This window comes from Sphaeramia orbicularis, chromosome 13 (genome assembly GCF_902148855.1).
Source record: "Sphaeramia orbicularis chromosome 13, fSphaOr1.1, whole genome shotgun sequence".
Taxonomy (NCBI): domain Eukaryota; kingdom Metazoa; phylum Chordata; class Actinopteri; order Kurtiformes; family Apogonidae; genus Sphaeramia; species Sphaeramia orbicularis.
Window position 1 is genome coordinate 18019348 of NC_043969.1, and position 17467 is coordinate 18036814.

Below are 17467 nucleotides of genomic sequence, written 5' to 3' on the forward strand. Positions count from 1 at the left end.
TCAAAGCCGACATTAGCATATCTTTTTGCGACCCTGTAATCACTCCATATGCATATTAGCAAAGAAAAATTCCTGTTAGCTGGCTTTTAATATGTAGCAGGATCTGGCCGATGGTAGGTAAGATAACAAATACCATCAATTGCAGATTACATCAGCAACATGTTTAATGACATTTATTAAGCAGCTTCTCAACATTGTTGTCACTTTTTTTATACAACAAACGGTGCTGACAGATGTTAGAGTTAGTTATTTATGCTCTTAGTTTTCATGTATTTAATGTCAGCACAAACACATACTCACACAGGCTATCACTTAATAGGACTATACCAAAAGGTCTAGAACAGGGGTGTCAAACATACAGCCCACAGGCCAAAACCCTCTCACCAAGGGTCCAATTCAGCCTGCAGGATGAATATGAGAACTGTACAAATTAAAATAAAAGTTACTACTATTACTACCTAATTTGTCCTCTGAGGTTGAATTACATGCAAGCTTTAGCATCAAAGCTATATTGTGAGGGTGAGTTTGTGAAAACATGCATGCTGAAAACTGCAGAAAGGGTGTGCCCTGACAAGTGATAGGTCTTTGCCAACCTTAATAGGCTATTATGGTATTGTTTTACTGGTTCGGCTCACTTGATCAAATTGGGCTGTATGCGGCCCCTGAACTAAACTGAGTTTGACACTCCCGGTTTAGAACATTAAATACATATTCCCAATCCTTGATTTAAGGTAAATTCCATGTTAAAGCTCAATTCTGCTTCAGTCTCTGTGAAGACATGATCCCTCACGGCTGAGAAAGAAATTGTTCCAAAGTTGTTTTGGGTAGCCTTAGAGATTATGAAATTCCTAGCAAGAAATGTACCCGCTATGGTCCTAGAAAGAAATGATAAAACACACATCTTACATGCTAAACAGCAAAACAATCCACACACAAAAAATACATCGGATTCAGACAAATGGAAGAAAGAAAAAGTTATCATTTTTAGACAAGACAGAAGCAAAATATCAATCACCCTTGAAGTTTAAGGCCAGATCATATCTACAATAAACAGAGTTTTAAATAGAGGAAGTTAAGTCATGCTTTGTAACGGTGACCTTGAGATGAAATTACTGAAAATATGAGAAAGCACATACTGTAACTTGTAAACTCTTTGTCACATACATATCCAAAAAAAGAAACAAGCTGACTTTGTAGGTCACGATAACACTGTGGCTGACAGATCAGTGGGTTTGATGCGTGTGTGCGTGTGTGTGTGTGTGTGTGTGTGTGTGTGTGCGTGTGTGTGTGTATGTGTATGACATGTCCTGATGAGGCAGTTGATTTGGGCTGCTGGTAGGGGGTACTCTAATCTGGCACGCACTCTGGCACTGTGCTACCTAGTTATTCTACTGACAGCCTCTGCCCTGGGAACAGGAGCTCGAACTCACGCACACGCATACGCACACACACACACATGCACGCACACACTCAGATTCAGATGCACACACATACAGACACACACATTCATGCAAACAAACATGCCCCTCTCGAGGCAGTGTTCTTTCTGATCTCGCTTTGGGACTGGTGGGGACAGATGGGTGAACAGTGGGAGTCTGGGCTGCCGTCACTTGTACAGCAAAGGCACGCACACACAGACACACACAGGATCACAGACTCACACTGACTTGGTCAGAAAGTGGCAAACAAACAGACAGGCTAAAATGCTTACGGAAAAGTCTTATCCATTCAGTCTCTTTCACACACACACACACACACACACACGCACACACACACACACACACACACACACACACACACACATACACAAGGACAAATACATCAGATAAACCAAAGTCACATGCAAACTTATTTACTTGTAAACACGTGTTCTGATTCAAACATGACCTCTCATACACACCCAGACAGGATTACTAGAAACACGCATAGTCAACCCAGGCCATTCTCAACCCACACCGCTCTCAGCCTCCCCATGTTAAACTGCTGACGGACTAACAGCATATTACACGGAAGGAACAGAGCATTTATTTTTAATTTGACTGTTGGTAGCCTCTTGCGAATAAATCTCTTTTGTTCAAGAGTTCAGAGTTCAAAATGGTTGTGTAAAGATAGCACACAAATGATCGCAGATTTCCAAGAAACTAGAAAGAAAAAAGAAAAACATAAGATCTGTTTTATTTTATTTCTTTTTGATACCTCCTCTCTTATTCCGTGCTTTTTATTATAGTTGGATAAAACATTTATGCCAGCACACATATAAACATAAACTACTGCTACTACATCTTCATGAATATTTACTGTTTTATTAATAAAAAGGCAACTAACAGCAAGCATATATGTTTAACTGAATTTTTGAGTCTTCTGCCAATAAATTTGTAAGTGTAATAAGGAGCAGAAAAGGTAACAAAGCATTTTTAGCATCTTTATCTTTTTTCTGCATCTTTCATAGTCACAAATATTGCTCACATATCTATTATTCACTGTATACTCTATTATATAATTAAACTATTTCTTTTTTCTTTTAATTACAGTGTTATCCTTTTGAGTGTTTCTGCTGTTTTTCAGTGACTGTATCTTTTATATTCATAAAATATCAATGATTTGTTTGACCTTTCTATTAGAGCATTATTCTAGCCCTAATTTTTTGTTGCTGACTTAGTCATAAAGTCCTACTTAAAGCTGTGAGCAGATGTGTATGATTAACACATCCACATCAGCACCACTGCAATGAATGCACAGGTAATAAACAGTGTAATCAGAAGACTTTGACAGGAGGAAATCAAAACACAAAGGTATTATTAGCTGATTGTTACCTTTACCTATGAATTATAAAAGATGCTGGACTGGTTTAGACTGGAGGAAGAATCGTGCTGTTTCTCATTCATTTCATGGGGCCTCTAAATTGCTTGGTTTAAGTTTATGTATTTGCTGTTAATATGCAGAAAATCCCCAGGCAGAAAACATTGCACCTTATTTAAATTACATGTCTCAATTAAACTTTGTTGGTCATGATTATAACCCGTCTGGTTTTACTTTTTATCTGTCTAGTCAGCTCTGTGTAATTCTCACTGCTCATTATGTCTGTTTGGTTCTCTGTCTCGCTGTCAGTGCTTGTTTGCAATGCTATAGAAAGAACAGGATGTTTTGCCACTGTTTTTTTACGAGTCCAGGTCACATAATATCAACATTTATGAGTTTATTTGATTGCTCTTTGTTTCTGTCTGGCAGCAGTCAGACTGAAAACGTCTGCTCAAACACATCTCGGCACTGTTGTTTTTCTAAGATTATCTGAAACCTGATGTTTTTTTCTTTGCTGTACTTAAACATATTCCGCTGATTCTGCACATGCATAAATAATAATATGTTAGAATATATTGGCTCATTTGATCCCACATCTCTTTAGATCAATTACTTTTGGCGTAGATTTTAATTTTTCATCTCCCTCAGCTTTATCACGATCATCCACATCATTAAAGCTGCATCATTTATGACCTCATTTTACTTTATAAGAGTGCAGTGGCATTACATTCAGCTCAGGTTTTTATTCCTCTGCCCTCTCTCAATTGTCCTTGGCAGGCTGGCAATAGCATCTTCCGCAAAGGAGAAGGTAGAGCAGGCACTTGGAAAAGAGAAGCAGCAAGGTGAAACTCTCAGGTAAGGAAATAACACAAATGAAAGCAGAGTAACCAAAACCAGACACAAGTACAAAAAAATGACAGTAGGGAGGAGGGACACATGATAGAACTTTAGTCAAGCCAAAGCAGGGTGAAGATGAAACATAAAAACAAAAAGATGGGGGGAAAAAAAGAAGTGTATGGTTTGCATCATCCTGACTGGCTGCCCAGTTCTTGACCAGATGCACGGCAGGAAGTCCAGGGCAGATGGGAAACAACTGTGCAGTATGATAGATAATAAAAGAGAGAAAGAAACAAAAGAGGAGAGCAAGTTAATTCAGCCGACCCACTGGTGATTTCCTGGAAAATGGAAAGAGGTATTAAAAACACAGGTGAACAGTTAATGACAGGAGAGGTGCAGAGAGTGGGAGGGGATGAGACACGGGGGAAAAATGCTTTTTACATCAGCCTGCTGATATTGAAAGTTACAAAATGAGTAAACCATCATTTGGGCTAACGCATACACTCTTTCCTATTCTCCCTGTCTCTCTCTCTCTTTCCCTCTCCCTCTGTTTCCCTTTCCTAGGCTTATCACCAATGACAGATCTGGCTCATATCTGTTCCTCCATTTGGTGCTGTCATCCTTATGATTTATGTCATCTGACATTATAAAACTGGCTCTCGTGACAAGCAGCACCCATGCTCTCCTCTGCTCTGCACGCACACATGCACACACCGCATAGCTGCTTAAAATCTCCACTCTTCTCCTGTCTCCGTTCATTTTTGATCACCTTAAGCTACAAACTCTGAATAAGAAAAACAACAACCACTCAACCCTGCAGTGCTCTCAAAAACTGTCACATCACTTTGCACGCAAGACCCAGATATATGTTCATTAGGTTTGTCTGGGATCATGCGGGCTTGTTGGACTTTTCACAGGTGAACGTGTGCCTGTCTGTTATAGCATCACGCACATGTGTATCAGAAAAAAGGAGATTGTCCATTGTGCTTTTACCCACATGTTCCTTTTAAAAGTGCTCCTGGGATAACAGAATGTTCTATTCGGGCCATCTAATGTCCCACATCCACTGTTTGCATGGGTTTGTGACTTGAATGAATACGTGTGCATGTGCTAATGTTTGTGTGTGAGCAGAGCTAGTGATCTTTCATGTTGTTCAAAGTGCTTTTTGTCAGGTCATATTTCTTTGAGAGTGGGAGAGAGGGAAAGGGAGAGTGCAGTAAAATATGGCTGTGCACTTTGTAAAGGATAACATGGTCACATCAATCTCCAAATTACCCTCTATCTTCTACATGAGCGTTTTTTTTATGTTTTTAGTCATAATTATCCAAATTTCTTCCCACTACATCTGTGTTAAGTCAGTACATGGCAAATGAGCTGGATGAGCACTAAATAAATGAAAGCACCGTCTACAAATCAAGCCAAGGAGTGTGTGCAGACATAGTAGAATTTAGTGTTTGTGTGAGAGAAGACAGGTTAACAGATGTTTTAGGGAAATTGTCTAGCAAGGCTTATGTAACCACTAGGCTTTTCTTATTCATAGTTATCAAAGCTACTTACTCTCAGACTGATCATTAGAATCTACTGGGCATAAACTCAAGATAAATGCAGGTCAAAGTGTAAGAATTTTACACATAAAAAAAAACACTGGCTTCATTATCAGTTGGGCAAAAGAAAAGAGTCTGTTGAAAAAACATTCACACACTCCTGAAATGCTCTACTTCATGAGCCACCAACTACAGGCTGAACTGTAAGTCCCAGCTATAGTATAAGTGTTGTATTAGAAGTGTTAAGAGTGTTTGTTTCAAATGGGTAATGTGAGATGCATACGTCACTTTCACAGCAAAGCAAGAAATTGTTTACAGCTAGTTTTTAGTAGTGCTTTCTTATCGTTGATTTGACTGCTTCCCTGTGAGATCAAATTTTTTTTCTCACAGTGAACTATACTGTCAATATTTTTAGAAAGTGTTGCTTTGAGGTGTTCAGCCTAATTGCTTTGTTTGTCTCTCAGAGGTGTGTGTGTTCAGCAACAGCAGGCCCTGCGAGGAACTCTCTCCGTGCTACGCTCCTTTGGCTGTGAGCTTACAGATGTACGGGGTTTTCTGAGCCAGCTGACAGGGGCCTGGCAGGCCTCCAAATCTCAAATGCTGCAGCACAGCACACAGGTGTTTTCAGGTAACACACCTACACGTCAATACGCACAAGTGCCACATTCATGAAGTGCAAACCAGAAGTGTGTTCGATAGAAACTAAAATTCGGACATGTGACGGTAATTATTAGTGCATGAACACACTGAGTGTATTTTTAAACAAAAAGGATGCAAGGAAAGTCAAGTAAATAATCTCTTTGTAGGAATAAATATTAGTTTAACTGTGGCGTGGGCTCTGAAGGCTGCCTGACAATGGATGACGACAATGTGTGTGCGTACATATGTGTTTACAGTCACAAGGCAAATTCTTGAAGGCCTCATAGAGGCTGTAGGCTAGAGGGGGTGTGTCCTTTTGGATGTGTACGTATGCAAGTCTGTAAATGCAGTAAACCAATAAAACGTATGCTATAAATTTATGGCATGGGTTACAAGCCAATAGAATGGAGATGGAGGTTGTGTGTCTGTGTGTGTATACATGTGTGTTCATTGTTGACAATAAATGCTTGAAGGATAGCTAACCTCCAGCTCACCTCATGGGTGGGTCTTTTTCTCTGCTGCACGTTCCACACAGCTGCTAAGTGTGTGTTTGCGGCAGAGAGAGAGAAAGAGGGAGGGATCGCTAGAGGAGGGAGGAAAAGAAAGTTGTCTTCTGTTTGTATTGATGCCGTGTTTGTTCAGTGACGTGAGCATGAAAGGCAGCTGCTGCACAAACCAACGGAACAGATGCAATAAAATACACACCCAGGAATGCACGCACACACACACACACACACACACACACACACAAACACACACACGTTAAGATGTTAAGATGCAGTACATATGGTCACAGAAAGCTGGATTGTCTCCTAAGTCAGACATTTTAGCACAGGAATAATGTTACTCGATGTTATTATCTCCGATGTCTTGTTTTATGTAATGTTGTGTCTTGTCCTGAGTAAAGTGCAGTTTCCACTAAAGGAAGTTAGCAGTCTGTAACCTAGAGCTTCCCGTAACTTGAACTTGTAAGAACTTGTTATGTCTAAGCTCTAGGTTGTGCTTGATTTTGCCACATGCTTACACACTCCTAAAAAAGAGACTGAGAAGTGTTGAAAGAGAAAAGGCTGCAGGGCGTAGCTCAATCATTTCACAACTGAACTACAGCACTTAAGCATTTGATCAAGGTAAAACTAACTCTGCTGTAAATGTAATACCAATGTAACCCAAACTAAATATAAATAAGTAATGACTAACATACTCTCTGCACTGTACTGCAATGTAGAGTTTACATAAGACCAGTGTATAAAAAGCAAACTCAAATCATTTGATTGGAATGATGAGGCATATCATATACTGTTAATTTGATATTGTAAATAAAGAAATACTGCACTGTGCCCTGGGTAATATGGGACTTTAATAGTTTAAGTGGGACATCAGTGAGTATTACCTCAGATGGAGTCTTTATATAGTGATTTCCCACAGAAGAAAGTTTGGAGGAAAACTGAAAAATTGAATGTTTTACTCAAAAGACAGGTTGACTTTTCATTAAGTATGAACAGGCAAGAGATTAAAGTGATTTGGTCAGTGTAAATGTGCACATGTGAAGAATATTATGCTTCAATGGAAGTCAAAACACCTGAACCATTGGTTTAACAACAAGCAGTTAATAGTAAATACACCTGAAAATGGATTATGATTAATAAAGTGATCATGTTATCCATGAAACTAACCAGAAGGTGTCTTATGTAAGTGAAAACTGGCCTGCACCCAGCCTGAATGTGTAAATAACCTCAGGTATTACTGGATCCAGTGTGAGTTGCAGACCTCAACAAAGCACACACCTCAGCAAGTCACCTGTGCCTGACTTCAAACTGATATGGGCGTTAACTAACAATTAGACACTACCTGTCTGTCAAGGTTCTATAGTTAGCGTCAAACCGCAGAGGAAAGGTCAAGGAAAGAAGAAAAAAGTCAAAGAGAAGTTGCATAACGTGGGTAGATGAATGAGAAGGAAAGAGAAAAGGTGAGAGGGTAAACCAGAGGTGTGGAGTTTCACAGAGTAGATAAAGATAAAATAAAGCTCTCAAAGCAAAGGGAGATGCACAGATCTATGCATTTGTAAAATCTGAAGACTCCAAAGAGATGAACAGAAAATTGAGGATATGGGAGTTCTCATTTAAAGGGAAATTTGGTAAAAGAAAAACAGTTCACAGCAAAGTTAAAAATGAAATGTGAAATGTGGCAATAGCATGTATATATGTGTGTGTGTGTGTGTGTGTGTGTGTGTGTGTGTGTGTGTGTGTGCGTGTGTGCATGTGTGTGTGTGTGTGTGTGTGTGTGTGTGTGTGTGACCGATCATTGAACTGTAGCCATCTGCCAACACCCTGGGTCATCCTTAGACATTATGGTATTTCTTCCCTTGAAGCTGGCTTCATACTGTATGTGTATATGTGCATGCAGCAGTAAATAAAGGGGAAAAAATGTATGTTCTCATAAAATTTAGCCTAGGCTTCATCCTTTTCCTTCCTGCCCAGCATTGTCTCCATCTCTCTGTCTGTGTTTTAATCTTAGATATTGAGTTCTGTAATATAATTAGATGAAAACTGAGTTCATATGATCTTGGCCAAGGTATGCACAATATTAGAAAACTTAAATATACAGTTCCAGGACCTTCCCTTTTTTCTTGATCGGCCTTAAAATTTAATACTTTCTCCCCTGGTCTATGCCCTCCTCCTTGATCAAGTTTCATGAAAATTAAACTGCTAGCAATAAAAATAACAAACAACACAACATAACCTGCTTGAAGGAGGCAATAATTCCAACTAAACACCATTTAAAAGACAGTATGGAATAAAATACATTAACAGGGAGAATCAAAACCCTTTCACATCAGTGTGATGCAAAAATACAGGTAAATAGACACATATTTGTCCTTTTGATAACCATGCCAATATTGTTATAGCTGTTGTTTTATGTTCAGGTAATGTTAAGCCTCTGAGGCGCTTGATACCACTTCCGGTCAAAGATGGGTGTAACAGTGCACATTATTACTATTATTGATGATGATAATAATAATAATAATAATAATAATAATAATAATAATAATAATGAAACATAACGTGCAGCACACTTTTAATACCCCAAATATAGTGTAAGATTCTGTTGAAAGTTACTGCCATATAATTTAGATTAGAATGTCTTTGTGCAAAACTTATCAATCAATCAATCAAATTTTATTCATATAGCGCCAAATCATAACAAAAGTTATCTCATGACACTTTACATATGGAGCTGGTCGAAACCAGACTCTCAAGCCAATTTACAGAAACCCAACAGAATCCTCCAGGAGCAAATGCTTGTGAGTGGTGACAGTGGTGAGGAAAAACTTCCTTTTAACAGGCTCTTGGAGGATGGCCGTCTACCTTGACCAGATAGGGTAAAAGAGAGAGGGTAAAGGAGGAGAAAAAGAGAGAGAGCTAGAGAGAGACTGGGGAAGAAGGGGGGAAGTAGGGGGAGACATATGGATGCAATTGATGCACATACATATTTATATTTGAAAGTACTCAGATATAACTGCACAAGGCCATTTGACCTTGAAAAAGTAGGTCAAGGTCACCGATTTTCAAGAGGCTTCTGCTCCATGCCAAGATGCAGCCACAGTATAAATTTGGTGCAGATATCCCAATGAATTTTTTAGATATTGCGATTATGTCGTTGAATGGACAGACAGACAGACAGACAGACGACAAAATGATTACAGTACCCCCTCGGCCAGATGTTGGTGGAGGGGTAATAAAAACTGAAAACACAAATAAGATTATAAAAAGGCTGTCCTGTAAAAATGAGGGAAATTTGGTCTGTTTATTTTATCCATTCTAACACGCACACTCAGTCCCTGACATTAGTATTAGCAATTAGCTTAGCCTAAAAACACTCTTTAAGAGCAGAGAGCTGCCATTGAAGGTCCTCGAAGACCAACTCCAGACTCACAAAAACACACAGAAGTATTTCGGCTGTTGAGCAAAAAGGGGAAAACTGTTCAGAAGTGAAGTTAAACATCACCACATCTGGATTAAAATAGGGACAAATAAAAGTCCTTTATCAGATGATCTGAGTTCAGCAGCTGGAGTAAGGTCTTAGGAGCTCTAAGTCTGTTGGGGCTGTGCCATGTAAGGCCTTATTTTTAATCAGTAAGATTTTGTTGTCAATTCTCTGCTTGACTGGGAGCCACTGAAGGGAGGTGATAAGTAGTGTGATACAGAATTGTCGACTAGATTTTGTCATGATCCTGGCAGCTGCATTCTGGACCAACTGAGGATAAGCAACAGAGGATGAGTGAATGAAGAATTCCATCTATCCAACAGTGAAAACATCACAGTACCAAAAGTCCATTACTCCTCTTGCGGCCTAGTGATAGTGTATGGTAGATGGTAGATTTACTGCTGTGGAGGGTTGTTATACAGTATTTCATATTATTAGTTTGAACAAAAGAGTGAAATGTATAGATCAGATCAGATTTTTTTCCCCCGCACAGATTTTCATTTGTGTTTTTAAATGTATGGTGCTAAAATCCATTCTTGATTTGAAACATTTCTATGGTATTTGTTTTAATGTTAATCATTTTCGTTTTGCATACTAAAATAAGCAGACATCCAAAGTGTGTTGTGATACACAACCTGTTAAGAATCTAAGGCCTTAATCATGAAGAATCGTTGTCTGTCAGTGTGTTTTATAAATGGGTCCTAGACACTATGACTCACAGTTTTTCATTGTTTCATAAGACGTACATTTCAGTCTAACTGGATGTACCAACTGGTCATGACGGTGTGTTTGTATGAATCACCTGCCTCCACCAATGTGATTATTCCTGTCAGTCAGTTAGTCTGTCTGTCAGCAGGATTATGGAAAAAACTGCATTTATAGTGATTTTCATGAAACTTGGTGGAAGGGTAGGGGTGTGGGCCTAGGATGAAACCTTCCAAACCTTCAGACGCTAAAACCTTATGATACAGTAGCAAAACTGAGACAAAATAAACTATAAATTGAGGCTTGTTTGTGGTTTAATAACACTGCAATACCAGAAGAAGAGTAGACTGTTGACCTTGGTGGGTGTCTGTACTCTGTTCTATTACCATCATCATTTTATTTTATTGTTGAAATGAAAAGAATGTCAGTGTTTTTCCTGATTTTTATATCAGTTGGAGACCGTTCATAGTACCCAAAGGAGAGGAACATACAAATACATTCACATAAAGCAATTAGTATTAGAGTTACCGATCATCGGAGTGACATCAAAACTGATTTATTTGCTGTAACTGTTGCGCTACTGCCATCCAACTTAGTGACAGTACTAAAAAACTGTTCAAAGAAGCGACCAGCTGCCAGTACATTTCTGTAATATTTACAGTTACCAGGCTTCAGTGTGTGCCGATCTTTGTGTAAGCACTGAGACACATGCAGTAATAGAAGTACTGTGGAGAAAGTCAGACAGGCTGGTTTGCTTTCATTGCAAAGCCTTTCTGCTCCATCAAGTATTTACACAACTATTTCTCTTTGGCTGCTGTCTGTCTCTGTGTGTGTTTGTGCTGCTGTGTATCTTTCTGCAAGTGATTCTTTGTGCATGCGCTGTTGTGTGTTTACGTGTGGGTCTCTCAGTCCCTTGAGTGTATGAGTGTGTTTCAGTGTGTTGCTTTACCCTTGAGGACCTTGTCATGTCACAGTGACCAGAAAGCAATTATCGGTGTATTGCTGCTTTGAGAAGGCCCGCCTACACTCCCCCTCTTCCTGCAGAGACAGTGAAAGAGAAAGAGAGCAAAAATTGGGGTTTAGGGGGCTGCAAAATGAGAGGAAGAGGAAGTAGCAGATGAGGGAACATTCAAAAGAGAGAGTCGGTGAAACAAAGGATAAAGCAGGGAAAAACAAGAAGGAAAGCAAAGAAAACAAAGACACACACACAAACACACAGAGGGAGAGAATGTCAGGCTGACATTGCTGGATCAGTTTGAGAGCTCTCCAGAGCCACAGCCGCTGTGTCCCCCTGCACCCCTCTGAAGGACCCTCACAGACACCATTCAAAATACAGTCGACGCACACATACACACACATTAAACTTTTTAGACAGATTCAACTACCCACGCTGCTAGCCTGTTGACCATGTAAACAACTACCAGGACACCCACGCACACCACTCTGAAACATTTAAAGTTGTTCTTTGTCTCATGTCTTTTCTGTTTGTAAGCAGGCTTAATGCATAAAGCTGACTACACAGTGACAGGGCTATAAAGAGGCCACTGTCACTACCACTGTTGTGTTTTTTCCATTTTTTTTATTCATGGTGTTTTTCCTCACATTTTGCATAATAGCTGTATAGGTTCAAAATCTTTCTGCTCTTGTAGGTACATCACTAACATAGACTCTAATTTGTTTTACACTGTGCCTGTTTGTATAGAGTAATCACTTCTCTTCCCTCAGCCATCATTCTAATGAACATTCCAGTTGCTACCAAATCAATCTGAAGGCATCTGGGGGTTAGCTATGGGTTCATAGACTTGTCCCAATGTAAAAATATGGTTCATTATTTTTGTCCTCTCCCTCCCCTTCTTTCCCCAAATGTATATATTCAATAACCAATGACCTGTAACCCTATGGGTGAGTGGGTGTTAGGTGGGTTTTGGGTATAGAGTGAGCTTCAGCCACTGGGTGGGTAGGTGGGTGGATAATCTGGGATGTGAATGACTCAATGTGTCAATGCACCTGAGGGAAATGGACCTCAGCACTTCGGGGATGACTGCACACTGTAAAATGTCTTGATGTACTGTATTCCTCCAAACTGAGGGACAATTCTTCTCTTTTTCTAAAATCAATAAAACATTTTTACTAAAAAAAAAAAAAAAAGCACGGTTCATGTATCAAGGGCTCTGTCTGACAGGTCAAACATGAGTAGTAGTTCACTATGTTTCAGGCAGATTTTTGCAAAGTGTGTATAGTGCATATGAGTTATCATTCAACACTAGCTCAGAACTATCTATGAACCAGTCAGTGGCACAAATCAGAGCAGCAACAAAATAAAAAATGCTTCGTTTTAGCTATACATCCAAAAATCATAGTTATGTCACTTTGTAAAGCTGTTGAGTGTAATGTTTCCTATTCTATGACATAGTAAATGAATGTTCCTTATCCTCAGAGTTGATCCCAGTTGATTTCTCTTATATTTTTATTTGCAAAATGTGTTACCAATAAATCTTATATGTTCTAACAATTGTCCTCTCTTGTCTATGATAGTAGTATATGATTTTACGTACCATACAGAAGAACAATTGGAATAGGCTGTAGCTATCAGGATGCAGTAGAATTTTTAGAATGTAATGTCATGCTTTGAGTAATTCAATATTCACCTTTAGAACTCTGTCTTTGTCTTATGTTATGCTCCTCTCTGCCTGAAACTGCAGTAAATCCAGTGCAGGCTGACAAGTTTTAGTACTGACATAAGGCCTAAATATTGCATTTCCTTTCAGTTCTGTTTTTAATCAATGTATTACTAGTATGGAATTGTCTTATGTAAACGTAACAAAATTACGCACTCCTTACTTTTTCCAAGTCATAAGTTTGCAATAAACCAAGTGGAAATTGGTCTTGCTGACACAGTGTGACCTCTTCTAAACCTACTGTGTTCATTCATTGTTTCTTTGAATCTTGTTCTCTACAATATTTTTTATCCATGTGACATCTGCTTTTTGATATGTCTGCTGTGTACACACTGTAACAAAGCTGTCAAGCTGAAAATGAACAGACATCAAAAGGAGGAAACAGTAGCAACACAGCAGCCACTTTGTATCAGAATTGCAACAACAAAGACATTGACTGTGGTTTACTGTTTCATGGTTTTCCCTAAGCACACATTCCCTTGTACTCCCGTCTTCTCAACACACTCCCTTCTATCTTTTCACAGTTTCTTTACTTCTCCCTCTTTTGGTTTTATTTTCTATCCGGTGCCTCTGTCTTTCTTTTGAGTTTGTCCCTTTCCATCTTTTGTTTCTTTTTCCAATCTTGTCACTCTTTTAAATGGCTTCATTTGGTGTAGGGTTTCCTCATTTCCCTGAGCGTGAAGTAATAATATGATAGAAAAGTTTGCCTGCTGTACCTGTCTGTCAGTTGCTTTTCTTTCCTGTGTCTCCCTCTTTCTGTAAATCACACAGCATCACAGCCTCTGGTGACAAGTCTGGCTTTGAGCCAGCGTTGGATTTCACCAGTATGCAAGCAAGCTTTTGTCAGCTTTTACAGCATCATCATGGTGTCAAGTAAACTCATATATGTGTGTGTGTGTGTGTGTGTGTGTGTGTGTGTGTGTGTGTGTGTGTGCGTGTGTGTGTGTGTGTGTGTGTGTGCGTGTGTGTGTGTGTGAACAGCGCTGACAGAGAGGATGAAGCACTCCAGTGTGGAGTTTCAGAAAATGAGAGAAGAGAGGGAGCACCTAACTCAGCAGCTGATGTAAGTGTCTACAGTATGTGGTAAAACACACACATACACACACACGCATCTCAAAATACATGCGCATGCACGATTGGGAGCGCAGGTGGATCGTGGTATGTGGACTATGCTGGGTGAAGAACAGGTCACCATAGGGCTAGGCTCTATGTATAATTGTCCTCAACCAATCAAAACCCTCTGAAGGGCCTCTAGCCCCGCCCAAACCAGGAAACACTCGCGTTCCACATACCAAGCCTGCTAAGCTGCAACAACAGTGGACTTAACCTGCATAAAGGTCTAGTCGAGGCTTTAGGACCTCAGAAACAAATATGCTCCTGTAACTTTTGAAAATATGCCGATGATAAAACTCTATCACTTCAGACATTTCAGCTATTTTTTAAGAAATATTTTCAACCTAGACATGACAAATATATACACAAAGTCATAGACATACACACAACTCGCACTTGTCCACATGCAAAATGATATTCAATTAATCAGTTGCAGGACGTGTGTAGATATCATCTTTGTTTTCTCTAAATGGACTGTAGCTGTCTGCTAATTTCACAAACACAAGAATGCTAGAAGTTGTCATTGAAGATGAGAGTTTTCTCTTTGGTTTAAACTCTCTTTGAATCCACTCAGTCCCACTTTTGGAACAATGTTGTATGAGCAATAGAGAATGGTTTGGGTCTCATTCTGGTGATGATACAATTCATAATGTCTGAAAAACTGCCCACATTGAAAGTGGATTCACATGAAAGCAAGATGAACAGCTCTCTCTCTCTCTCTCTCTCTCTCTCTCTCTCTCTCTCTCTCTCTCTCTCTCTCTCTCTCTCTCTCATACACACACACACACACACACACACACACTCAACATCCGCCTCCACCCAGTGGGAGTAAATGGTAAAAGCTGCTTCTATCTGGAAATCAAAGCATTACAGGACTACTTGACCTGACAGACTACAGATGAAGCACTCATTTGCTCACCAATGTTCACTCCTTCACACACTCCTCATCAGACTCTCGTTCTCTCTCCCAAATGTTTCTCCAATACTTCCCTGTTCTTTAACAGGGTTTGGTCTGTTTTCTCCTGGCCTTTTCAATCTTTTAGTCATCAGCTGTGTGTTTTGCAGTGCTGTTACATTTGGCTTTAGTTACACATTGGCAACACATTTGGGTGTTTGTCAGAGCAGAATGATGTCTTGGTCTGTTAAAGATATCTATAAATGTGAATAGTATTGTTTTAAATGGTTTAAAGAATTTTTGTAAAGCTTCAATTAACCTTTTCAATACTTAATTAAATCATTAAAACTTTTAAACTTTATTGCTGAGCAATATTGATTGTATAAGTAAAACATGATTGGATCAGTGTTCATCTTCATTCTTTTATCACTTTTTGAAAAAAATAAATAAAAATAGTAAAGTACTGACCCTGGGTCTATAGATGACTTCATACGTAATTGTCATAACTTGTGTTTGATTAACACAGGTTTTGACGTTGTGTTTTTGTTTGAGTGTGTGTAGAGGCTGCATGTTCCACCAGTGCAGGGATCAGGACTGAGACTGGGTGGATATAGGGGATGTTTGCAGTCGCACGCAACCCACCCAGACATATGGACATATGCTTTATAGGGAGTATCAGCCTTTAGGCCATACTGTATGATGAGGTGTGTGTGCATGAGGAGGAGGGGATCGACGTTCTGAAGTCTGAGACTTTATGGGATGATAAGGAGTGTGTGTGTGTGTGTGTGTGTGTGTGTGTGTGTGCGTGCATGCGTGCGTGCGTGAGTGCGTGCATGCGTGTGTGTGAAGAGGATTGTAAAGAGGGAAAACAGAGGCTCACATTAATCTGAGCAGCTTGAGTCTGTGTCTGCACAGCAGCTCTATGTACTTGAATTAACCAAGGACGGTTTACATTTATTGTGCCATTTGTACTGTGTAGTAGTTGTAGAATTTAAAATACAGAGAAAAAATAAAAAATTAAAGAGGTTAAATCATCTTATACAGTGTATAAGATAAAGTAATCACCATTTATTTTGACATAGATTGTGAAACTTTAAAGCAGCGCATGACTTTCATCAGAATTTTTTTTTTTAATCTGTAAAACCTCAGTGATAGCCTAATTATCACTAATCCATTAGTTCCCTAGTTCCATTCCCACAGTGCACTTTGCAACAAAGTTTGCAAAAAGGCCCGAGTGACGTTTCAGTTCGTTATGTAAACAGGAGGACTGTGTTTATGATGGAGTCATGTTCGAAGCTGCTCACCGTGAGAGAAGTGATTCAGGTGCGTAAGCATGGAAAGACTAATGGATTAGTGATAATTAGGCAATCACATGGGTTTTACAAATTTGAAAAAAAAATTTCTGATGAAAGTCATACACTACTTTAAGGACGAGCATTTATTTCAGGAAACGCTAATTGAAATAATACCTAGGCAGAATAACACTAAGACTACACCTGTTGTACATACAGATGTTAATAAAAAGAATGAAAAGTATTGAATGTTGAGAAGATAATAATAATGTACAAGATCTAATATACACTATAAAAGCTAAAAATAAAAGTAATGCATAAACATTACAAATACTCAGTGAATCAATGGAGAAAGAGTGTGGCATAAATCCAACAAACAGTCAGGATAAAGACTTTCTGATTGGTCTTTTACCAATTTTCATTCATGTGCAAAGCTGAATAAACATAGTCTCTAAATAAAACTTTCTCTCTGTCTCATGTGTAGTAGACAGTCAGTCAAGCGTTAGACTGAGGTCCAGATGGGATATCACACTTGATTGGCTAACCCTCCTTTCACTGTCCAGTTGATGCTGATTGGTCTCCTTTCCAGTGTTGTCCTTTTTCTTCCACAGCCACTCTGCATGTTCTGTATCATTTCCATCTTGCTATGCATCATACCATCAGAGCTCCCCAGACCTTTGATTTGCTTTCAAGACCCAAGAACAAAAAGTACCAGTTTGTTTACGTGCAAGATGTGTTGCTATGACAGCTGACAACCTTTGACCCGCACTTCTATCAAACATCAGTGTTCTGCACCTGTTGCGTTTTTGTGGCGCCAGCCTGTTACCATGGAAGTACTCACATACACATGTATTTCAGGGGTGGTCTAAGGACAGGAAGGCTGTGGAATCCCTGTGATCCGAAAAACAGCCAATCTGATCAGCATGTCAGAGAGACACTCAAGGGCAGCTTGTCTTCATGACTGCTTAACACAAACACACA

The 17467-nt window shown here is 39.3% G+C and overlaps 1 protein-coding gene across 1 annotated transcript in view; it reads left to right on the top strand.

Moving 5' to 3' along the window:
• Positions 1–17467, top strand: part of lekr1 (Leucine-, glutamate- and lysine-rich protein 1) — an 82477-nt gene that overhangs the window by 32626 nt on the left and 32384 nt on the right. The window contains exons 4-6 of the mRNA XM_030153171.1: positions 3577–3654; positions 5645–5808; positions 14168–14249. Of these exons, the coding sequence (XP_030009031.1) occupies positions 3577–3654; positions 5645–5808; positions 14168–14249 (324 nt within the window). The remainder of the gene's footprint in view (positions 1–3576; positions 3655–5644; positions 5809–14167; positions 14250–17467) is intronic.